This window comes from Lactuca saligna, chromosome 3 (genome assembly GCF_052625555.1).
Source record: "Lactuca saligna cultivar CGN05327 chromosome 3, ASM5262555v1, whole genome shotgun sequence".
Classification (NCBI taxonomy): domain Eukaryota; kingdom Viridiplantae; phylum Streptophyta; class Magnoliopsida; order Asterales; family Asteraceae; genus Lactuca; species Lactuca saligna.
The window spans coordinates 64,172,724-64,199,068 of record NC_136419.1 but is presented as its reverse complement, the minus strand read 5'-3'; the positions used below and the strand labels follow the sequence as shown (position 1 = coordinate 64,199,068).

Below are 26,345 nucleotides of genomic sequence, written 5' to 3'. Positions count from 1 at the left end.
TGGTTTTGAAGAATCAATGGAAGAAAGTGAGGTGATTTTCAGCCCTAGCAATACCTTGATGATGATCTCGAGTTTGAGGTGATTCTAAGAGTATGATTACCACAAATGTTTAAGAAAAGAGATCTAAACATGAGAAAAGAGTTATAAAATCCTTGGATATGTATAACTTGCCAAGAAGTGATGATATTCTCTTGAAATCCTCTTGATACGCAAGAAAATTTTCGAGATTTTTGGAGTGGGAAGGAGGAGAATTTTTGAGAGAGTTTGGAAGAAGTTTTGATGTTGTGTGTATGTGGTTTGGCTCTCGGCCGATCATAAGAAGAGAGGGGGGAAGAAGAGTGAGAGGTGAAGGGATGGATGCATGGAGATTTTTTATGTTTCATGGAAGTCCATAATGTAATAAGGAGGTGCCCCCTCGATGCATATGATATCACGTGCCCCCTCTGCATAAGCACTGCACCTAATCCTGATATAGATGCATCGCAGTAAACCACGATGTCCTTCATTCCCTTAGGAAGAGCTAAGACTGAAGCTTCGTACAATCTCTGGAAAAGAGTCTCAAACGAGGTCTACTGATCGGGACCCCAAAAAAAAAGCAACGCCCTTCCGGGTCATCTTGGTGAGAGGAACAACAATCTTGGAGAAATATCTGATAAACCTCTCGTAGTAGCCGGCAAACCCCAGAAAAATCTTGATCTTGGTGGGGGATCTCGACACCTCCCGACTCATAACCGCCTCAATCTTGGCCGGGTCAACCAAATCCCATTCTGATTAACAAGGTGTCCCAAGAACTGGACCTCTCGTAACCAGAAATCACACTTGGAGAATTTGGCATAAAGCCTCTCCGATCTCAATATTTCGAGAACCTCTCTCAAATGCTCCTCATGCTGCTCTCTAGACCTCGAATACACCAAAATATCTTCGATGAACACGATCACCAAATGATCCAACATAGGCCTGCATACACGGTTCATGAGATCCATGAACGCTGCTGGTGCATTGGTGAGCAAATGTTCGGTATGTCGAGTTCGCCATGAACTCACAAAGTCTTTCCTCAAAATGCTCAGATATCGGGTCATACGTGCCTGCTCGGTAGACACATGCTCTGGGCAAAACAACGCCCTCTCATGAAACATTTGTGTGATCACAGTCACAGACTCAGTCCCCTAATTGAGGGACAAGAACTCCTGGGCCAACTGTTCCCTCTCCACCGGGGGAATGTACTCGTCTTGAAATATAGCAGTGAACCTTTACCAAGTCATCGTGGTAAGCTCTGCAGTAGAAAAGCCAACTATCACAAACTTCCACCAGTCCTTCGCTCCCAAGCAAAGTTAGTTCAGCGTGAACTGTGCCCTCAGATGCTCTGGACAAGAGCATGTGTAGAAGAATCCCTCAATGTCAAAGATCCATCTCATTGCTACTATCGGATCCCGAGTCCCATCAAACTCTGGTGGCTTCGTGTTGTTGAACTCTCAGTACAACAACGAGTCACCCCCTGTGGCCTAGAAGTGGCGATGGCTGCGGTGGCCGCAACAGAAGCAACATCGGTAAGAGCAGCATACTGCTCGTCAAATGTCTCACTTAGCATGGTCTTGATAGACCCAAACATCTCTGGTATCTCAACTCGAATGGTTGCAACCACCTCATCATGAATCATCATGTGAATCTCATCATCGCTAACACCACTGCTCTTTGGAGTGTGGTGCATACCCACCATGATGTCTCTGAAACGCAACACAAAAGAAATCATAAACTCGCTTGAGTATACTCGCACTCGATCACTCAACCCTACTTGTTCCTTAGTACCCTAAGGATTCTTACTTGGATTGCTCACTGGTATGGTGTTCCCAGTAGTATGGGCCATATACTACCTTCCACACCACATCAGTATTCACCCTAAGTCCTCCTCCTAGAATCCCAGATCACAAGTACTCTATATCTTGTTGAATGTAGGCTACCCTCTAGTAGAACTCTCATAAGCTCCTCTCCGCTACCTACTCACACTCGAAGTAATTCACAGTAGTAGTAACTCCTAGGTTAAGGCATTACAAATCAGGCTACTGTAGTCATAAGTATGAATACCTAGCCTACTCTAGCATGCATAACACATCTCATAATATCTCATAACACATAACGTAAGAGTATTTTAGGAAACCACCGTTCGGGTGCTGACTGATTGTACACACTGCTCTTTTCCGCTCTTTTGGAATCTTTTTCTCTTTTTAGAAAAATTGTTTCTTTTTGAAAACTTTTCTCAAATCCTCAGTTTGAGTTTAGATATGTTCGAAGGTGTATATGAATCCCTCAAACCAAGGCTCTGATACCAACTTGTAACGACATGATTTTTTAAACAAATATTTTAACTTAAAAACTCATAAACAAATGTCTGATCATTAATTCTCAGAACAACCAACAAGTTTTCAACACAATTATTCAAATCCAGGATCCACAATCATAGCTCAATATCAAGAGAGTGTGTACAATCACACCGGTGCCTCGCTGCGATCCTAAGAAGTACCTGAAACACATAAAATGGTAAGTACGAATGCTTAGTGAGTTCCCCAAAATAACACATACAAAAATTCACCACTCGAGGCTATATTCTGTACGACCCTCTGGTCAATGTGTCTTAGCAGGACCCTCGAGTCCCATAGCTCGTTAGACCCTCTGGTCCAGTCTAGCTCGTTGGACCCTCCAGTCCGGTCTGGTTGAGGACCCTCTAGCCTCGTAAATCGTTGGACCCTCCGGTCCGGTCGGAATATCACATAGCATACATAATCACAAAACACATAATCTCAAGAAAACACGCATGACCTTCCAGTCCACACATAGATACAACCCTAGGTAATATATAGTGAGAAGACTTACCTCGGGTAAACTCGAATGATCTCGAACTCGAAACACTGATCTAGCCTCCACCTAATCACATACAGAAAATATCTTTACTTAATTATGGCTCTCAAAGGCTAAACTAATCCCCTCCTATGCTCTATCAGAAGGGTAAAAGACCATTCTACCCCTCCAAAGGTCCAAAAGTCCACTTGTTGACCGAACCCTAAAAGTCAACAAAAGTCAACCCTAAGGAGTACGTGACGCGTACCAGATCCTTACGTTGGGCGCACTCGACCGCTATGCTGATATCGGGCTGCTTGAACCCTACCCTACACGTAATGAGATTTACGCTCAGCGTATGTCACGGTTTCACTCTTATCTCACTAATGGTCTTAATCAATTAAGACCTTGGCTCAAAATACAGATCTGGACCCCCTAGAGTCTTCTAATCCATAAAGTCAAAGACGTTACGCCTTTGCATGGCTTTAAAGGGCATTCTCATCCAAATCACATCACTTACTTCACTAAGGAGCTTATATCTCATGCATGGCTCACTCCTACCATCCAAGATTGGATTTTTATGGATCTATATCACATTATACACTTAATATGGGCAAATCAAGGTCTATGGAGCTCCTTTCCTCATAAAGTCTCCATCTTTGGGACAAAAACCCGAGAAATGGTCCATAATGCTCAAATAAAAAAGGTTGAGAAAGCTCTGAAATTTTTACCTCCAACTGATGCTCCAACCTCAGAAAGTTCAGATCCAAAGCTTGCCCTCCAACTCTAGCTCCTTCAATAGCACCTCCTTTTCTTCAAAAGCACACAAGAACACTTTCAAGCTCAACCACACTCACACAAGCTCTAGAACGAGGGTTAGGGCACACTTAGGGTTTTTCTCTCTGGAAATGGTGGCTAAAAGTGAGTCCATAACGTTCCTTATATAGGGCTCACCCCCACAATTAGGGTTTCAATCTAAACCTAGTACGCCCAGCGTACACTATGGTACGCCCAACGTACTGGGTAGTCTCCGCGTCAAGAACACGCTCATGTGTATGCACATCGTACTATCGCTTACGCCTAGCGTAATGAAAAGCCAAACATTCTTTTCAAGGACTAATTTTGATAACTTGAGGAAAGAAAAGGATCAAAGAGATATATCTGAATTTCGGGATGTTACAAATCATGTATGATTAAATACATATAATCACATGGGATTAACTACATGATAACAATTATTGAATAAATGAATCTTGTCCATATAAATCATATATGATTAGATACACATAATCAAAAACTCCAAAACTAATCTAGTACATTTAAACCATATGCAATTAAATACATATAATCATATGCGATTATATACACGATAACAACTATTGAATAAAGAAAGAAAAAAATATATTTTGTACATAAATCATATGTGATTAAATACGTACAATCACATATGATTAAACATATGAGACCAACTATTAAGTCGAAAATCCTAAAAAGAATATTGTCCACTTAACACATAAATCATATTTGGTTACATACATGTAATCACATATGATTAATGTGGACAAAATTTAATTTTGCTTTCTTGATTTAATAGTTGTTCTTGTTATTTAATCACATGTGATTATATGTATCTAATCGCATGTGATTATATATATAATCACATATAATACAAGATTCATTTTAACGTTCTAGATTCAATAGTTATTCACATGTATTTAATCAATGTGATTATATGTATTTAATCAAATATGATTTAAGTGCATAATTTTTTTTTCGCATTATCGATTCATTTGTTGTTCTTTGTCTACATTAGTTCAATGTTATTAAATACCAATAATCACATGTGGTTAGATATATATCTAATCACATATGATTTATATTGAAAAATTCATTTTCGATCTTCTTGATTCGATATTTGTTCTCATATATATAATCATATGTGATTATATGTATCTAATTATATATGACTTATATGGACAAACTTAAATCTTGTTCATATAAATCATATGTGATTAGATACATGTAATCACATGTAATAATATACACGAGAACAACTATTATCATGGGACGCAAAAACATATCTTATACATGAAAATCATATGTAATTAGATACGTATAATCACATTTGATTATATGTATTAAATCATATGTGATTAAATACATAGAATCAAACATGATTTACGTGATTATATGAATTCAATCAAATTTGGTTGCAAATAGTAGGTAGTGGTGGTCTGGTGGAGATGGGTGGTGGTAAAGGTGGGGGAGGGCAGTGGGGTGGTGGTGACGGGTGGTGATGACTGTGGTGGTGGGTGGTTTTCTTGGAGGTGATGGTGATGGATGGTGGTGATCGGTGATAATAGTTGTTCATATGTATTTAATCAATGTGATTATATGTATTTAATCACATATGATTTAAGTGCATAATTTTTTTTCCGCATTATCAATTCAAGTGGTGTTCTTTGTCCACATTAGTTAAATGTTATTAAATACATATAATCACATGTGATTAGATATATCTAATAAAATATAATTTATATTGAAAAATTCATTTTTGATTTTCTTGATTCGATATTTGTTCTCATGTATTTAATCATATGTGATTATATGTATCTAATTATATATGATTTATATAGACAAACTCAAATCTTGTTCACATAAATCATATGTGATTAGATACATGTAATCACATGTGATAGTATACACGAGAACAACTATTGAATCAAGGGACACAAAAACATATCTTATACATACAAATCATATGTAATTAGATACATATAACCACATTTGATTATATGTATTTAATCATATGTAATTAAATACATAGAATCAAACATGATTTATGTGATTACATGAATTCAACCAAATTTGGTTGCATATAGTAGGTGGTGGTGGTATGGTGGAGATGGGTAGTGGTGAAGGTGGGGGAGGGCGGTGGGGGTGGGGGATGACGTGTGGTGATGATTGTGGTAGTGGATGGTTTTCTTAGAGGTGATGGTGATGGGTGGTTGTGATCTGTGATGATAGGCGATGGTGGTGAATGGTGGTTGTGGTGGGCGGTGACACGTGGTGGTGATGGTGGTGGGTGGGGGTGGTGTAGGTGTGTGGCGGTGACGGGTGGTGGTAGTGGTGGGTGGTGGTGTTGTTTGGTTAGTGAGTGGTGTTGGTTGGGTTTTTTAATTTTTTTTACTTACTTTTTTATTTATATTAATGATTTTAATTTATAAAAATAGTGTGGTCCAAATTTGTTTTCAAATGTTTTCGTAATAAGAAATACTCTCGATTGAATACTACTATATATATATATATATATATATATATATATATATATATATATATATATATATATATATATATATACACTAGTCGTTTACCCGCGCAAAGCGGCGGGCGGTGAATGGTGTTTATTCGGCAAATAGTTTCCGACAAACAAATATAATTGCGTTTTTGTTTTGGGTTAAAAATAAAAATGTGTACATAATTTTGGTTGAAAAAATTTTGTTTTTGTTAAATAAAAATGTACGTACATATTTTGGGTTCCTTCGATTTGAATAAGTCTCCCACTTTAAATAATAAATGATTGGAGAATTGTTCAATTTCAGCTAGAAATGGGGAAAGTCAAAATAAAAGTCGGGTCAATTATATGATTATAAGGCTTGATTATTGGAAATAAAATTTATTCTCCATTAGATACTTGGACATATTGCTTCATCATTTATACGATTTAAACAATTATATATATATATATATATATATATATATATATATATATATATATATATATATATATATATATATATGTAATATTATTTTATTGATGGTTATTTGTACTATTAGTTTAATGGTTTGGACATCTTAAAAAATTAATATTATTATATTCAATCTATTTTTGGAAATAGTGAAATTTATTTTATAAGATAGTAAGATAATTGACAAGCCCGATCTATAGGTGTTACAACTTATGTTGCCTCATGATGGAATTGTCCAAGGAAGAAAAATACTCTTTGTATGATCCTCTACTCTACCATTTGGAATATTTAGGTTGCAAATAATAATAAAATTTTCAAAAAGATCAGTGTTAACCCGATTAAAATCGTGGATTCCATCATAAGTCAATCTTTCAAATGAAACAAGTACAGGTAGAGATGAGCATACGCGGGTACCCGCCTCATTTGGCGAGAACCGGAATCGGAACCGACGGTTCCTAGAAAGTTAGAACCGGAACCGCTCTAGGCGGTTCTTAAATTTTTGGAACCAGTCCCGGAACCGGCGGTTCCGGTTCTGGGAGCGGGTAACCCGGTTACCTTAATGTTGTTAACTTTTGTCGATAAAACCGTAAATTAGTTCGATCCAAATCGAATCAATTTGAACCAAAGAGCGATAGAATCAGTCCAATATATTCTAAATCGGTCTAAGTAACACCCACATATTTATATGAATTATATATATATATATATATATATATATATATATATATATATATATATATATATATGTGTGTGTGTGTGTGTGTGTGTGTATAAACCGGTTTCGACGGGTACCCAGCAGGTAGCGGTTCTGAAAAAATGAGAATTGGAACCGTAACCACTTAAGATGGTTCCATAACTTTAGAAACCAGAACCGGAACCGCTTAAGGCAGTTCTAGTTCCAGAACCGACAGTTCCGAGGCGGTTCCAGTTCCAAAAGCGGGTACCCGATTCCGATGCTCATCCCTAAGTACAGGGGTAATGAGCAGGGAAGTTGGCCGAATGAAGTTGCTCTCCTTTTCATCTATAATCTCTAATTATTAGAGGCTTTTGTAATTTACTATTTATGGTTCTATGTGGTTTCTTCCATTCATAGTTGCTTGCTATTGTTTGGGTTCTTTTCATATTTATAATATACTCTTCGTTTCAAAAAAAAAAAACCTTGTTTGAGTTGAATTACCTATATATGTATATATCACCAAAATGTGGAGTCATTTAACTAAGTCATGGTTGTTTGTGCTGACTCTCTTTGACACCATGGCAATGCAATCTTCAAATTAAGGCATCAGACCTTGGGGAGATAACAAGTAAAACAACCTCAAATACCAATGTGGCAATGTCTGGGACTTTCAGTTCACATTCTAACTGTTCCAAGTCTGTGCACGTAGCCTAGAGGTTGGCCAGCATTGTGACCACCCCAACTATATACTGAACCGTCTAAGGAAGAACGAATCCCTGCATTTGGTTGCTTATAGCATGTTCTAGTAATTATTTTGTTACACTTGCAGGTTGAAAAACCAATTATGTGTATGATTCACGTGGAAAAGGTGCTTCGTGTAGATCTCAATTCCCAAATCCCAATTGGTTCGAATGTATGTTAGAAATTGTTGTTCCAAAAATATTAATTAGTACAAATTTATAAACACATGTTAAGTGTTTCTAAATAAATGAAGACATTTAATACGCTAATTATTAAATGGTCTGTTTTGAATTAAACTACAAGACATCCTTTTTTTTTTACCTTGATTTTGACCATAATAATACCTTGTTTTGTTGGAAATATGCTTATCCAAATTTGCATACCTATATATCCACAAAAAGATATTTGTGATTTTGGTTATGTTAAGTTTTTATTCTATTATATATATCGAGTTACAAGTAAATTAGAAATTTATTTCTTGAAGTACTTAATAATATAAATGTTTATTGTCATAATTTTTCAACGCCAATCGTGAATACTTCGTGTAGCATGATTTGTTATCAGAAACTCTAAAATGAGAGGTGTTTTGGTGTTTTTTAATTGCCATCTTCAACTTAGACTCCTTCTATTCATCTATTTCATAAATTATAAATCTTTTTTTAAATCAATTTCATACACATAATTTTTTTAATAAAATGTAAATTTAACTGTATATTAAATGAAAATATTTAAATCATGCATATATATCAAACCACATCCAAATATCATACAAAATCAAACATATTTAGGAGGAGAAATGTACGTAGAAGAGGGTCATAATCAAGGTCAAGGGATTGCAGTGGGAGACAGGGTGGGTCCAGCTTTTGCCACGTGAAGTGAAAAGGAATCTGACGTGTGAAAGCAAGTGGGGTCCAGCCAAGCTATGTTTCTTTTCCTTTTTAACAATCCAATCTTTTTGTGCTTTTCCCCCTTTCATCGGTTTTAAGCTTCCTTCTCCATTCCCAAACATTCCTTTCCATATCAAAGCACCCACCCCTACCCTAATACCCTAATAACGTATAATATACCAAAGTATCTCATATCCCATACTCCATACTCCTGTACATACATAATACATATCAAATATGGTTATACATAGATATATTCATTCATACATGTGTATACGTTTCACACATACATAGATATCACCACACCTATACATATAGATTCTTTTCATACATACACACATACATTGCCATAAAAATTATCAAATATATGATTAAAAATACTTTTAATATGTTTAAAAAAAATAAACATCTCTTATAATCATTTTTATTCATTTGTAATATGACTAATTCTATATTTACCTCTCTCCCACAATTGTTTGTTGTACCACCCTCTCTTAGTCTCTTGAGTGGATGGATGTAATATAGTGAAAATTTGACACGTCATTATAGTAGCACCATTCTAATATTTGCTCACCATAATCAAAATCCAATACTTTAAATGTCTGAAAATTTGACACCTCGACATTTATACTAAACAAGGTTATAATAAAAACTAATTTTATAATTTTTTAACCATAAATGTAGTCTACTCTTTAATTTCATTTATGCGACTTAAATTATCAATCTCAACAAGTAAGGATAATATAGGATATCCTTAGGCTAAAAACTCTTTAAGGAAACAATCTCTTTGTAATCATTTATAAGAAACAATTAGAAGGCGTGTGGATTATGTAATTAATATAGAATCTTGAGATAGAAGGCGTGTGGATTATTTAATTAATATAGAATCTTGAGATGATTTGGATTTTTGAATGACCATTCGAATTTTGGTACGAAAAGAAATCCTCAAATCCATCTTGGGTATGGTTGCTAATTACGATGAATGTTTTAAAAATCGATTTTTTAATTGAACCGCTATGGTAACCGGTTCTCAGTTTAATTGGTTCTACCGTTGGATAAATCGGTTTCTATAATTTTTATTTTTTTCCTATTTTCCTACATATACATACGTATATAAATCATGATTTGACGTTTACAAGTTCAAAAATTAAAAATATACATAAATTAAGTTGTAAATCAATCCAAATATATTAAAATAAGATATAACCATAAGTTTTAGTATTTTACATCAATCCATATATATCAAAAAGAAAATACAGTATAATACCGAAACAAAGTATAATTTTAGATGAATAGAAAACACATCAAAAAACATTATAACATACACCATATTTTTTCATTTAGAAAAAACAATATTGATTTCAACAAAATCACCGAAGTTTATTATGCTAATGGTTCTTTTCCAGATGTTTTTATTTGGTTTAACTGGTTAAACCGATTTATTTTGATCGGTTCAACCAGATTTTTCTAAAAACCGGTCCGTTCAATCCGTTTCAGAAATCAATGTAAAACCGGTGATAGTTGAACCGTTCTCTTCTCCGGTTTTCCGTCCAACCGATTCGACCTATCGGTTCAAACCGGCTTTTAAAACATTGATTACAACACTAGAGAGGGGCCAAATTTCCTACTAAAACCTCCTCGAAGAAAAATCCGACAGAAAAACGTACAAATTTCCAAAAGAATACTAGCACAAAACAAAATCCTAATTTAGCGATACTTTACAGACAAGAAGTAAAACCTTCGGTAATCCATTAGAAATTCCGACTAAACTAATTAATATCGCTTTAAGTTTAATTAAGTTTTCTTGGAATTGTTGGAGATTTCTATAAAATAAGTTTTCTTGAAAACTCTTAGAAAATATCCCAACACCATGTAACCAAACTAATTAATATCATTTTCTTTTATTCTGTATATAGTAATTTTTCTCCTTACATAGTATTTTATATTTTAAAATATTATATTATATAATTCTATAAAACAAAATTATAGAATATAGAAAACAATATTGTTTATGAATCCTTTTTTTTTTAAGTATTCTCATAACTCATTGGAACTTTTCTGACATTTTTTTGACAAAATTATTTTATATCGTTATTTTTTCAATTTTGCTTTCATCAATAACGGTCGTTTTATTAGTTTAGCTTTCATAAATAACTTATCAAAACATCATTTCTTAGTTTTCATCAATAACGTATGAGAAGTTTCCATGCCTTTCCGGATAAAATGGTTTACATACAGATTTATTTAGAAAAAAAAAAAAAGGAAAAAGAAAAAACAAACAAACAAGCAGTTAAGTTGAATAAGTTGAATGTCTAAACATTAAAGAATTGAATTTATAAAAAAAATGAGAAGAAAAATTTTGAACTGCCAAATCGCAATTTTCATTTATCTTTTAAATTTAAACAAATAATTTAGATAAAAAAATGGGTATTAATTTAGAAATTTGAAATTAAAAAGAATGTTATATTGATAAAATTTATATACATTTATTACAATTAAATACTATGTGGAATTTAATAATATAGAAAAAAACTATAAAATGAATATATATATATATATATATATATATATATATATATATATATATATATATATATATTTCGAACCTGCCGTTTAAGTGCTCCAGCATACCGGACCGACAGAACAAATCATATTCATTTATGAATACGTATGAATATGTATTCATATATGAATAAGTATGGCGTAAGTAATTATTCATATAAGAATATGACAGCGATGGGTGGTGGTGGAGGTGGCGGTTGATAGTGATGGTTAGTTGTGGAGGTGGTGGTAGTGGCGGAGATGGCGGTGGTGGTGGTGATCGGTGGCGGAGGAGAGGGGAGGTGGTGTATTCATATATGAATACACTTATACTTATATTCTTATATGAATATTACTCATCCTATGTCGATCCGGTACACCAGAGTGTTTTGCGGTAAAAATAAATAATCAACAGAGAATGATTCCTCCGTTTTCAACCTCTTTTATTTTTTCAATTGAAATTATATATATATATATATATATATATATATATATATATATATATATATATATATATATATATATATATAGTCTATGTTCCTTTTAATGGTAGAATATTATATTAAATAACAACTAGCAAACAATTAGGTCAACACACAAACCAACATAACTACAATTATTAAAATTATATCACGAAAAACCAATCAACATATTACCAATCAAATATAAAAAGGATCAAATTGCAAAAATGATACATGTGATATGTATTTTTTTGGGTTTTTGGTTCAAACCACCAGTTTTTTTGGATTCTCACAAAATGCACTAAAATATCACAAGCAACAATTTACGTGTGACATGCCATTCATAATGAAAAGAAAAATAATTATGTTGCAAGAGCCTGATGCTAAATTGAATTATTTCTTGAGCATCAAGAAAAAATAGTTTGAAAAAATTAATTAATTACCGTAAGTCCAATAGATTATATGGACTTAGATAAGCCCAACACTTGCTAAATCCAATCCAATAGAATATAAAAGCGCAAACAATTTACAAACCCGCCACATTAAATAGATCCATAATTCCATATTCCATATGATGAATATTCCCAACACAATCGAAAGGCCCCATTCATCAAATAGGCCTAACGGTTAAAACAAAGCCGTAAAGACTTTCATTTTATAAGCTTCCATATTCACAAATCTATGCTATTTTTAATAGACCAATTAACGTATACATTTCATGTAGTATTTTATGTTATGACAATAGCAAATTTAAACAAGACTAAACTATAAATTTCATGTAGTATTTTATTCCTAGAATTTGGTCATTGAACAATTTGAATCGACTCTTTTATTATTTCTATTTGTTTTTTTTTCTATTCTTTTAATAAATTTCAATATTTAATTATTTAGGAAAAAAAAATTCCTACCCCACCCACCTATCACTCCACCGATAACCCCTCATCTCTCTCTCTCTCTCTCTCTCTAATACACACACATTTGCAACTCAAAACACACACACACATACACCTATAACTCGATCTTTTATCTTCTTTGATCATCAGACCCATCATCAAACCCACCCACCAAATTGTTGCTAATTTGTTTAAAAATCTCACCACTTCCTGCAATCTTCAAATTCTGAAGAGGATGGCAATGGTTCTGAAGAAGACCCAGATCCACAAGACCTCGAATATGTCTCCCAAATCAAAAGAGTTAGACTCATTTTCCCAAATATCCCAAAATACATGGATTATTTAGTGGATGATATAGGACGGAGACATAGTGATATGGGTTGCTCGACAAAAAGGATAAGGGAGAGAGAAAGAAAGTCGAAGAGAAAAAAATTAGGTGACTCTAATCTACGAGCCTGTGTCTAATTATTATTCCTCTCAACCTCATTCCATATCTCTCTTAGAGGGCCATTGTACCTCTTTTTCCGATTCTCATGAACCTAATTTTGACACAATTGTGAGAGAGAAATAGAGAGAGAGAGAGAGAGAGAAAAAAAAAAAAAAAAAAAGGTACCGGTTAGTGGGGGATGAGGTGAGTCATTGTTTTATATTAAAAGGGTATTAAAATAAATATAAACATACAAAATGAAATTCAAACGGAAAATAGTCCTTTTAACTTTTTTATGGGTTTGGTGCAAGTTGAAAACTTTTTAGACTCTGTCCATACTTTTTTGCTAACTACAGGGACCAATTTTGCAGTTTAAAACAATCAAGAAGAGCTTAGTATTTTATGAGAAAGAATTAACGAATTCCAATGTCATTATCATATCATATCATACTATATTATAAAGGAAGCAGTTTTTCTTTCACTACATTTATTTGAAACTTCCATGTATTTTTCCTTTCACCACATTCATTTTAAACTCCCATGACTTTTCAATTTCTTTTAATAATGATTCTAAGTTGGTTAATAAGATTAAAAATATCAAACCTAAAGTGTAATCATATATAAACTAAATTTCAATATTAAAAGGATATCTTTACTTTTACTTATAAAGCTATGTTTTTTAACTTTTTACATAGTATACTCAATTTATTAGTTTTAATATGTTGTTGGATGTAAACAATTATCATTTTAAAGCTACAACTTTTAAACAATTTGTATAAAATATTTAAATTATAAACTTAAATATAACATTACAAGACTAACTTAAATATAAGAGTAAATTACACGAATGGTCCTTATGGTTTATGATAATTTACACGTTTGGTCCATAACTTATTTTTTAAACTAGGAAGGTCCCTGTTGTTTGTTTTTGTTACACGTTTGGTCCCTGTCTTACCTAAAAAGACTATTTTGTCCTTGATTTTTTAATTTATTTAAATAAATACGCCCACAACCTCATCCTCTCACCTTACCTTACCTTACCTACCTCATCATTTTTCTCTGTTTAAATAATAACATTTTTAGGTAAGATAGGGACCAAATGCGTAATGAAAACAAATAGTAGGGACCAACCGCGTGACAAAAACAAACAATAAGGACCTTCCGAGTTAAAAAAATAAGTTAGGGACCAAACGCACAAATTACCCCAAACTATAAGGACCATTAGTGTAATTTACTCTAAATATAAATTTTAGTTTAACTTAAACAACCCAAATAATATTTTGTAAATAGTTAAAAGTGATAAATTATAATGTCTTTCTAATAATGATTATAATTTGGTTAATAAGGTTAAATAAATATCAAATCTATAGTGTAATCATAAATAAACTAAATTTCAATATTAAAATAATATCTTTACTTATACTTATAAACTTATGTTTTTAACTTTTAACATATTATACATAATTTATTAGATTTAAAATGTTGTATTTAAACCATTATCAATTTAAAGCTAAATGCAAAAACTAAATTATAATATCCATTTAACTAAAATATTTTGTAAAGATATTTGTATAATCGTTAAAAGTTTTCAAATAAGTAGCTTAAAATAATTTACAATAACAATAGTTTAAATAACTCTATATAAATGATTATATTGTTATTTTTAAAATAAAAAACAATGTCTGATGTTTTAAATAATTATAATGATAGAAAGTAAAACATTAAGAAAACAAATTTTAAAAAATTATTTAAAAATAACAAAAACTATAAATAACATTAACTCATATATTATATTTAATTTTATTCATGAGTAACTCGCGGGAAGAAGTTATTCAAACGGTTGAGATTATCAGTTATATATATATATATATATATATATATATATATATATATATATATATATATATATATATATATATATATATATATATATATATATATATATATATATATATATATATTATCATATAATTCAAAATAATTAATATATTATATTAATTTAGTATACGAATTATTATATCAAATTTAACAACAATGTTATTGTTATAGATAAAAATATATATATTTGTAAAGATTTCAACTATATAGATGTTTTGTGCAACACGCGGACATTCGCCTAGTTATTTTATATGAGTACGATGATAAATAGGAACAAAAAGTAAAAGGATATTTAATTTTTCTAAATTTAAACAATCAAGAAGAGCTACAAGGTCCAAGGCTTCACTATTGACTATTAATTATATTTAATGACAAAGCCTACTTTTTTATTAAAATGTTAGTCCAATATCATAATCCTAGCCCAAATGTATTTTTGTGTCACTTGCTGTATTGATATGATATAGAGACAAAGGATTATAAGGGCTTTAAAGTTTCTTACTTCCTTTCATACGGGACAAGATCCCTTTGATTTAAGAAAAGTTCCAACATTTTAAACATGTAGAATATCATATCCTCTATTAACATCTTTCTCCTGCTTTAGAAAAAGCAAGTGTGCAACCTCTAAGTTCCAAGTTATTCTTGTTTTTATGAAACATCAATTTGTGTTAATCGTTATGCCCTTTCTCTTGGAATCAACGATTTTATTTATAAGTTTTTTTTTATATATTTGATGCTTAAAGAAAGGGAAAATAACACTGTATCCCTACAATGTATTTCACATTTTCTCATTCAGTCACTTATGTTATTTTCGTGCCTTTTAAGGGAACAAAGTAGGTAGTGACATGTCTTTTTGGGACCTCTACCTTTAGTATCCAGTTTATTGCCATTTCAAAGTCAAAATTAGATAGTAAAAGTCAAATTCATAGTGTAAACAAGAAAAACATCGTTGAAATGTATCGAGTGTTGGTGATTTTAGTGTCACCATATCATTTTATCTAACTAGAATTAACATGTGAGCTAATGGGCTTCATAATTTGTATTCTAATATATGTTCGAGTCTGTGCGGTGTGCACGCATGTATAAGATCAGATTAGAAGCCAGTTCGACGACAAGTCGGGGGTCCGGAGGCAGTACCCCTAGGTTCGGGGTTTCCAAAGGGGTAGCGCCCCTAGCGGGGTCCAAGGGGCAAAGCCCCAAAACCTCTGCAAATTTTACATATGGGAACATAGTGGGAAATTAGGATTTTTGAGGGTAATTACGGTAAAACTAACTAAACTCATTAGTTTTGGTAACCCTAAATCCTCATTCAAATTCGGATTACCCTGACTTGCTTCCAAAGCAACTTATGACGGCCCAACCCTAATGAAACCCTAATCTCATTTATTATATATAAACAGTTCTTCCTTCTCAGAAGATACACACAAAATTTAGCTCTCGTTTTCTTCAAACTTTCACATAATCCTTTTAGCACTTTGGCTTACGATTTTTGTGCCTAGTATCATAAGTGTCCACTTGGATTATCCTAGGCTAAATTTCTTGCAACTCATGCATAGGGTAGAAATATCAGTTCAAAAAGTGTTCTCACGATCCAAGTTGGTATCTAGATCTCCACCACAAACCCTAATTTTTCTTACATCGAGTTGGATTGTATGGAATTGGAGTGTATCGACTTCTCCAAAAAACAAAACCCAACTGAGCAGTAAGCAAATCTTTAGCTTCCACTTTTGGCTTACCACCTCCTTCAAGCAAATCTTCAAGCTTCGATTTTGGATTACCACTTTCATGAAGCTTTGATTTTGATATTCAACAACATGCTTATGATTTTCAGCCTCATCAACCCAAGAAATATACCCACTCCTAGGTACCTGCAGATTTCGATAATCATCATTTACCAAAAAATCCAAATGTTATCGAGATTAGAATAAGAATTAAGTGCCATATTCAAGCAAGCATAGTATTCCCTATCAGGATTCTTCTTAGTGGTGGATGTCCTTATAATTGTCATGCTTCTACAATCGCACATCGCCATCTTTTCTTGTTTGGATGAAAAGAAGTAAGAAGGAGATGAAGATCTCGTGAAGAAGATGAAGAAGAAGAAACGGTGAAAAAAGGAAGAAGAACTAGTCAAATGGACAAGAGTTGGTCAAATAGACGAATAGAAAGCATGGAGTGGTCAAATGGGTTTTAGATGGCCGACTGATCCCTTCAGTTTTTACAAAATGACTTATTCGACCCGACAAATCCAACTTTATTCTTTTTAAAATGCACATAAATAACATAAGGGACTGAATGGGAAAATGTGAAATACATGTAGGGTTACGGTGTCATTTTCCCTTAAAGAAACTATAAGACATAAACCTTTAAGAATAGGATTTCAAATCTGTACAAATCTTTACTTTCATGGAAAAATCGTCAATGATGTCGGTTTTTACATAGTATTTGAATTCGTTTGACAAGTTTGCTTCTATCCTTAATAATCAAACTAATTCCTAATGATCATATTGTTTGTAGTTAACAATAGATTTTTCTATTTATAATATTAAAAAAATCAGTTTGTTTATTAACATTATTATTGGTTGTTTAGTGATTAATTTTGGAGTTCGTTATGATATCTAATTGATAGTTTTTCAACCGTTTATGTAATAATCACATCATTAGGTTGACGACGACTTGTGAGCTTTGAGTATAGCTCTTTGAGGATAGTTGTTAGGCTAAAGGGAGTGGAGGTGTTAAAGGAGGTGTCAAATGCTAAAGATGTTATACCACTCCTTACCTTATGCTAAGAAAGGGGTGCTATGTGTGTGGCGAGAAGAAAGAGGAGAGAGAAAGTATGAATGTGTGGTGTGATTAGTTAAGTTGTATTTCTTTATACATTTTGTTTTCAAAATTAAACCTATTAAATTATCACACTTCCATTCCCTACCTTTTTTATGCAAAACATGCTAAACATATGTGTCATAAAAAAAACTAAAAAATCCTACGTGGCAACATGTCAAGAGTGTTATCACTCTTTTTAGCCTTATTTATAGACATCAAACTAAGCTAAATATTTTAATAATTTTGATGATTTTGGTACGGGTTTGACTTAGAAACATATATATGTTGACCGAACTTTATTGTAAGTTTTGATAACTTCAACTTTGATATAAGAATAAATAATTTAATGTTGATGTATATTACATTTTAGCTATTCTCATATCTTGCAGGTATTACGGAGCAACTAGCACAATGAGTGAGTAAAGATCTGTCTAGATTGTATTAGGTTAAATCACCGTAAAAACGATAGATGATTTTTCACACACACAGTAATAATTCAAACAAAATACAAAAGCACAATGTTTAACATGGTTCATTCAATCTCAGAAATCGAGCTTAGTGTAGGGGCTAACAAGAGATATTTTATTGATGATTTTCCAATTGCAATTTTACTTATTTAGGGTTACCCGAATTCATAAGAGGTTTATTTATAAAAGCAAACTAACTTAAATTTTGCCAATAAAATTAAACCCAAAAACTTTTACAAAATTTGTTCACGATGCATTTTGATGTCAGATCCGATATAGAAACTTTAGTCTTGATAGTAGAATTTTGGATCAATGTGACATTGAATGTCGTGCTTCCTCTTGTTGAAATGTACTAGGAATTGTTTTTTTTATTTATTTAATTTTTTTTAGAAAAGGTAATATTCTAGAATTCAAGTTACACTACATTCTTTAATTTTAAATATATGAAAGTTATTGCTAAAGTTTAAGTGTAGGTTTGTTCGTTGTTTGGTTGCAAATAGTAATGGAATGGGCCCTGTGGTATGAATATATTTGAAGCATTGACTGATTTACGAGGGCCCTTCTCGTGTTTGGAATTTTTTCAGCTTTTTATGATGTTTTTATTTCAAATTTGAATTAATGTACTACAATTTACATGTTTCTGTGGGCTAACTTTTATGATCATGTCTTTCACTATTTTGGTTTTCTTGTAATATGATGATTTCTTGTAAAATGTAGTGGTAGCTCACTAAATGCAACTTATATATGGCGTACACATGCCAAACATATACATTTCTATACCGATATTTCTCCACAAAAATTATACAAGATCACGTATCACTGCTGTTAATATGACCCGATCAACGTTACCATTTTCATTTTAACCCCTTTCATTAAAACCTAATATGAGTTTATGTAGCCATCAACATTGTAGTTGTCATATACTTTTTGCTGGTTATCTTCCCACCACTTCTCTGCTTCCCTTTCCTTAAACACTTTCCTACTGCAAAAATAAATAAATACATAAATCAAAGATTATTTAAAAAAAGTTATATCTAAGATGGTGCACTCTGCACCACGGTGCACCAATAGTCAGCTTTCTTAACAAACATTAAGAAAGCTAACCCTAGAGTACATCAAGGGTCAACTATCTTAACAAGAAAGTTGACCCTAGTGTGCATTCTGCACGACAGTGCTTCCTTGTTAAGAAAACTGAATGATTTCTTAACAAGAAAGCTGACCCTAACGGTCTAACCTAACCGTACTATCAGAAACTATATAAAAAGTACCTGAATCGGACTCGCTTGATCCCTTTTTGACCGGTTGTCAACATGATGAATGTGATGTAAACACCGGGTTGATATTGTTCCATCCATTCATGTTTTTGCTTTACTTTGTTAATTTGTCCAGAAACTATTGGTTTAACAACGGGTTCATCAGATGGTCTCGTGTCACCACCAAGAACACACACATCATTGTGCAAAGTCGGGACACGAGCCGAATCACACGGATCAATGAGGTCTTTGACCTCAATATCACAAGGCACCCTCATAGCACTCATTGTTGGTGTATCTAGGTGAGCTTTCGTTTGTTTTCGCATAAAAGCTCTTGGAGACATTAAATGTAGCTGCAAAAAAATCAAAAATTACCATCAATTTGAAATAAACCGATAGAAAAAGGATATTAATGTATCTACAAAAGGGTTATTCTTCCAACAACCCTTGAATTGCACTCTTTGATCCTAAGTTTATCATGTTAGATATAAATCAGGTAGACAGTGACCCACTAGGTAGTTGTCATAAAAGTACAATGACTACAAAGAGCCCAATCCACAATGGAATTCAAGAAATTTGACATTGTGGCTCTATTACATGGATAAAAGATTACCCTTGATGTCAATGCCTTAATGACTTCTTTGGCTCCATTACGTTTTGTGGTCTTCTCAACACTTTGTGGGTTCTTGTTTACACGACTAGCAATACGAGAATCAACATTCGAAGATGACTCTTCTTGACAATGCTTTCGAAAAGATGCGGGTGAAGAAACTTGTCCCCATCTTGGTGTTTGATTCATCAATGAAGAACACAATTTCAAATCCAAACCTGTTTTATATGGAGTTCCCGTATATTGATCATCCGTTTCTTCAGAAAATGTTTTAATCAATAATGGTCTTGGAGTAAGATCTTCAATCTTCACAATTTGACCCAAATTCAAACTACTCCGTTCAAGACCCTTAAAGCAAGAATCGCAAACCCGAAAAGACTTATTCTCATTAGGTGCCAAACACGCTTTCTTACTCTTGTTACTTGTACATACACTGCAAAACAAGAGACCACAATTGTAACAATTGTGTCTTTTCTTCATGAACCCGAACTCCGTATTGCAACCTCGACAACCCGATTGTTCGAGTCCGCAAGTTATAGGTTCATGTACGCAAACCGCAGCGGTCGAGCCCGACCCGCAAGTGATGCTTTCCACTTGTCGATTTCTCAAAGCCTCAACTAAAGTCGGTGAGCTTCGATCCGCCGTATCACCTAACCCTAATTGCCCATTTGCTCCTTTACCCCATGTGTAAACACTTCCTTTGGATGTTAAAACCGCAACATGATAAGAACCCGTTGCTACTTCTCGAACAAATTCGAACTTCAACTTGCCTTGAACTAGGGTTATCGAGTTTTCCCTAGCCATAGGGTTTCCTAATTGCCCATGAACCGAGCTTCCGATCGTGAAAACCGCACCCGTGCTCGTTAATCCAACGGTTAACATTCTTCCACAAGATACTTGGACAAAATCATGATCGATGAGAGAAACAACACATGTAGGTTTGAGTTTAGGGTTGTGATCACCATGACCTAATCTTCCTTTATCCGCGTCACCCCAAGTGAACATCTTTCCCGCCGGAGAACTTGATTTGGGTGGTCCGGTGATCAACGCGACCACTGCCGCCGTGTGCCATGGCCCACACGCGACCGATTTGACACGGAGTCCGGCGAGCGAGTCAACTTGTTTCGGTTCGGTCAAACTTTGATAGTTTCCGTGACCTAGAACACCGAAAGTCCCGTCTCCAAATGTAAATAGTTGACCGGAAGTTGAAACGATTGCAGTGTGCCATTCTCCACAAGCAACTTTTGATATGGTGATTCCGTCTAGTACGCCGGAGATTCGGCGGGGGAGCCACCGGCTACTTTGACCTTGACCGGAGGTGTTATCACCCCACGTGTAGAGCTCGCCGGAAAATGTTAGGGCGGATGTTTGATACTCGCTACAAGAAACCGATTTCACACGGCATCCAAGGGAATGAAGGGATTCAACTTCTTTCGGGCAGCTGAGGGAATGCCCGAGCCTGCCCGATTGTCCTTCACCCCAGCAGAATACTTCACCCTGTTTTGTCAGTAAAACACCATGTTTTCCAGCCAATGATATCTTCTCGACATCTAACATACTTACTGAATCAAGAACTTTCGGTAACAACGCATCCATTTGTGATTGGTTTCTGTGACCATTGACTGTGTTGACCATGTTATCACCACCACCACCCAAGACGCCATTTTCAACACCTTCTCCCCATATTAAAACATCGTTCAATTTTGTTCTTTGTGGGTCCGATTGTTCTCGAGGTAGAACAACGGGTGCACCAAATCGGGTAATTGTTTTCGGGTTCTTTTTGGGTTCTTCGGTTTTCATGCAAGGTGAATATGGGGCTAAACCTTCTGGAAAGTTCTGTGTACTTGATAAACTCGATCTTGAATAAAAACTATCCGATGAAAGTGAAAGTCCATCAGAGAAACATGGATCGGATATCATCGATGGAACTGGGCTTGCACACACGCTTCTCACCTTCAAAATTAACCAAACGATTACTCGTTATTCACGTAATTATCACCACAAATTGTTCATAACTCATAAGTTTTATAAAATTTGAGAACTTATTATCTATCGAGTGTAAAAAACCTGAGACATTTTGGTGGTTTCTTTTGAAATACCCAGATTGTATTTTCTTCTGATGAAACTAGAAGGACTGTTTATACAACTTTGCGCTACTCTTTGCTTTTCAGGGTGTCTGAAATCTTCGCACCTTGATATCAAAGCTTTTAGGCCTAAAAACCATGAATCTGCTTGCATTTTATCCTTGCATATCTGCGAAACAAGAATACAAAACAAAAAAGTTGATTAATAACTCATCAATCGAAATATTTGAAAGTCAAGAACTGGAAAATTGTTGAATAATAAGCCAAACTTACCAGATCAAGAGAGCATTGAGCTTGGTTGTTCGTGTATATCAGCGAAAACGAATGACATTCTCTTTCTGGTTGAAGTTTCCTCTGAAATTTAGCATAATTACAAACTCTTGAATGAATAATTTGAATTAAAATTGATGAACAAATACTTTTTTTTTTTAATTTAAATACTTACAGTTCCATGGCCACGAACGATGCTCGTAACAGAGCTTAGTTGCAGTTTTTTTTCTTCATTGCCGCAAAACCACATTAAAGTTCTTTCATCCTGAAACCCCAAATTGGACACGAAATTTAATAAAAAAATAGAATAAAATTACGTTTAATTATCATAGAATTTAACGAAAATAATTCAAGAACATATATATTATTTCTCAAAAAGTATACCGTTGATAGCCTGAATGGGCATAGTTTGGGCTTTCCTCTTCGACCGTATTTCAATATATATGCCCCTTTCTTTAAAGCAACAATCGCCTGAAATGAATTAAAGATTTTTGTTACTAAATTATGTTATTAAGTTCGATAATTGAAACCCAATTTATTGATTTCGTCTTCAGAAATCGATTTACATCCCTGAAATAGTTAAAGTTTCAGGAAGAACATGGAACATTTCATATGCGATTTCATCCACAAGTTTGAACTTTTTGAGTGTCAACATCACTGGGTATGATTGGACCTTTGGATTCGAGTATCTTTTCATGGCATCTTTTCAACTAAAAGGAAAATGGTCTCATGGGGTGCTTGTGAAGTCAATGGAAATTGACAGAAGCAAACAGAGACTAATAGTATTATTATAAAGCTAGATTTTGAAAAAATCTTACACCCATTGAGGATAAAAGTAGAATTTTGAAAGAGATTAAGCAAATAAAGGTTTTCATTTTTGGTAGATTTATTAAAACCCACTTAAACGCAACAAAAATTAAACAACCATTGGGTAAATTTTGAGCTAATTAAGCATGAAAAAGGCTTCTTTTTACAAAAAGATTTTCAAGAACCATGACATATGACCTAAAGATGAAGAAATCAAACACACATTGAGGTAAAAATCGGATCTTTTTCTAATGGAACTGAATCACAGACTGAAATAAAATAGAAAAAGATGAACACCGAGTGAGATAGACACTGAATTTTGAAGGAAAATAAGCATAATCGGCATAACATTCATCAAGATTAACTACTAAAAACAACGAAAAAAAAAAAAGATTAGAACATGGACCTGTTCAAGAGCTCTATCAGAGGGAGTTGCTGACAAGAATCTTTCACCCATTTTTCTACATACAAAAAGGAGAAAGAATGGATGAAAAGAAGCCTGATTGGTGTACACCCACGCACATACAAGTTAAATGAAACCTTAAAAAGAAGAGAATGTGTGGGAGAATCTGCAGAGGGTGTTGGATGCTGATGATTCTGGGTCGAAAACAGAATGTCACATGGATTGGTATTAGAAGAAGGGTTTTAGAGAGAGAAAGAGAGAGAGGAGGAGGAGGAAAGATATTGGGATGAATGGGGTTTGATTTCTTCTTTGGTTCTTGTCGTTGGTGTGTATAGTTTCATCATGACAAATTCTTGGCTTCTTCGTATGTCGTGCAGAAGAAAAAGTGGTGTACTGTTGTTGTTTACTAATACCCAAATCGCACGTGCCAACTGTTCTTACCCCCACTTAATAAGCTTCTATTTCAGGGAAAAATTACTTAAAACAATACCTAGAGTTTTTTCACCATGTACTTGGATTCAAATCTTAGATGTTGTTATGTACGTGTTCATTACTTCATCAAAGATTGAAAGTTGTTTAGGATTTGTTAGGCTAGAGGGGTGTGATTCATTGTGTCACTTTTTTTTAATAATTAAATTTAAATAGAACCTCCATTTTTAATTAAAAAAAACATAATATTTCGTTGCTTCAAAATAAAAATAAAAACATTATATTGTAATAATTAAGAAAAACATAACATAACATTAAAAAAAAAAAAAAAAAATTCTACGAACTTAAAAAGAACACATCAAACGATTAAAAACTACGGTCTTAAATCTACCTCCTTAGGATAATGTTTTTGAAGCTCCTCCCCGGTCATGTTCGATGTGTCCATTATTAGTATTATCATGTCACTATCATTTTGTTTATGAAGCTCTCTTTCGGATGCAATTTGTAAAATTTTGTCAATTCGTTCGTTTATACCCTTCATGTCGTTCTCAATTTATTTCAAGTCATCAGAATATGAGGATTTGCCTTTGTCTTTGTTTTTTGTTTTGTCCCTTCTCATTGGTTGGGAAGGTGGTGAAACTTGAATAGGTACATCATCGTTGAGGTCGAAACCAACATGAGCATCGGATGTAGTTTGGTCGGATTCGGATGTTCTTGAGTTTTTTGAACCAATATCGATATGTTGTTCGGATGTTTTGCTCACTTGCTATTTCTTGTTATTTTTCACGAGATTCCAGAAGTTAATAAATTTGAAAGTTTTCTTGTTTTCTTTTTGGTATACTTTTAGAGCTTTCTTCAAAGTCACTTCATCATTTTCTCCGTTTTTCCATTGACGTTTCATGTTGTTATAGAAATCATTAAACAATATGACTTCCTTGTTTTGAACCTTTTTGAACAATACTCGGTTTAACCGCTTCGACCGTTTGGTTAACCGGTTTCTATCGTTTTCATGTTTTTTCTATTTTCCTACACATATATACATATATAAATCATGAATTTGATGTTTACAAACTCAAACATTAAAAAAACATAAAATAAGTTGTAAATGAATCCAAATATATTAAAATAACACATAACCATAAGTGTTAGTATTTTATATTAATCTATATACGTCAAAAAGAAAATAAAGTATAATACCGTAACGAAATATTGTTTTAAATGAATATAAACACATAAAAAAAACTTTATAACATTTATCATATGTTTTTATTTAGAGAAAATTAAATAGATATGAAAAAATCACCAACGTTTATTACGTAATTTGTTCTTTTTCATGTGTTTTTATTTGATTTAACCGGTTCAACTGGTTAGTGTTACCGGTTCAGCCGGTTTTTTTCTAAAAACTGATCGTTTCAATCCGGTCAGAAATCAATGTAAAACCGGTGATAGTTGAACCGTTCTTTCCCCCGGTTCCCGGTCCAACCAGTTTGACCGGCTGATTCAAACTGATTTGTCGTTACAATCTTATGATTATCATGAGTGTTGTGTAACTATTAATAAAAATATGGAATAGCACTGGTAAAACTTTTAAAATTGGTTTCTAAACTATTTAGGTTATAAATGTTTTACAATATTTTGTTTTAGTATAATATATATATATATATATATATATATATATATATATATATATATATATATATATATATATATATATATATGTTTGTTTAGAAGACAATGTGAATAGATACGCAAATCAAAAGTTATAAAAATAAAGGACATCTGAAATCCTACTAATTAGATATTACATCTAAAATTTTACTTAAAGTATTGTACTATAATATTAAATAATATATTAAACGCGTGTAATAATAATAATAATAATAATAATAATAATAATAATAATAATAATAATAATATATATATTTAAATAATAATAATAATAATAATAATAATAATAATAATAATAATAATAATAATACATTTGTTATAAAATATGATCAAATAACAAGATAAATTATAAAGTAAAGAAAGACATGATAGTAGATAGAACTTTTATTTTAATACTTGTGATGAAATCATCTAGTTTCTAATACATATGGCTCACTATTTATACTATCCAA

At 33.1% G+C, this 26,345-nt stretch overlaps 1 protein-coding gene across 1 annotated transcript; it reads right to left on the bottom strand.

Moving 5' to 3' along the window:
- Positions 1-19,089: 19,089 nt before the first annotated feature.
- On the bottom strand, positions 19,090-24,154 carry LOC145036722 (Regulator of chromosome condensation (RCC1) family with FYVE zinc finger domain-containing protein). Its single transcript, XM_078985188.1, has 8 exons — positions 23,800-24,154; positions 22,971-23,057; positions 22,762-22,851; positions 22,590-22,670; positions 22,300-22,485; positions 20,236-22,185; positions 19,638-19,975; positions 19,090-19,351 (listed from the first exon to the last, which is right to left on the bottom strand). The coding sequence occupies exons 1-8, from the start codon at positions 23,848-23,850 to the stop codon at positions 19,249-19,251; spliced, it is 2,886 nt and encodes a 961-aa protein (XP_078841314.1). The 5' UTR covers positions 23,851-24,154; the 3' UTR covers positions 19,090-19,248.
- Between the last annotated feature and the right edge of the window lie 2,191 nt (positions 24,155-26,345).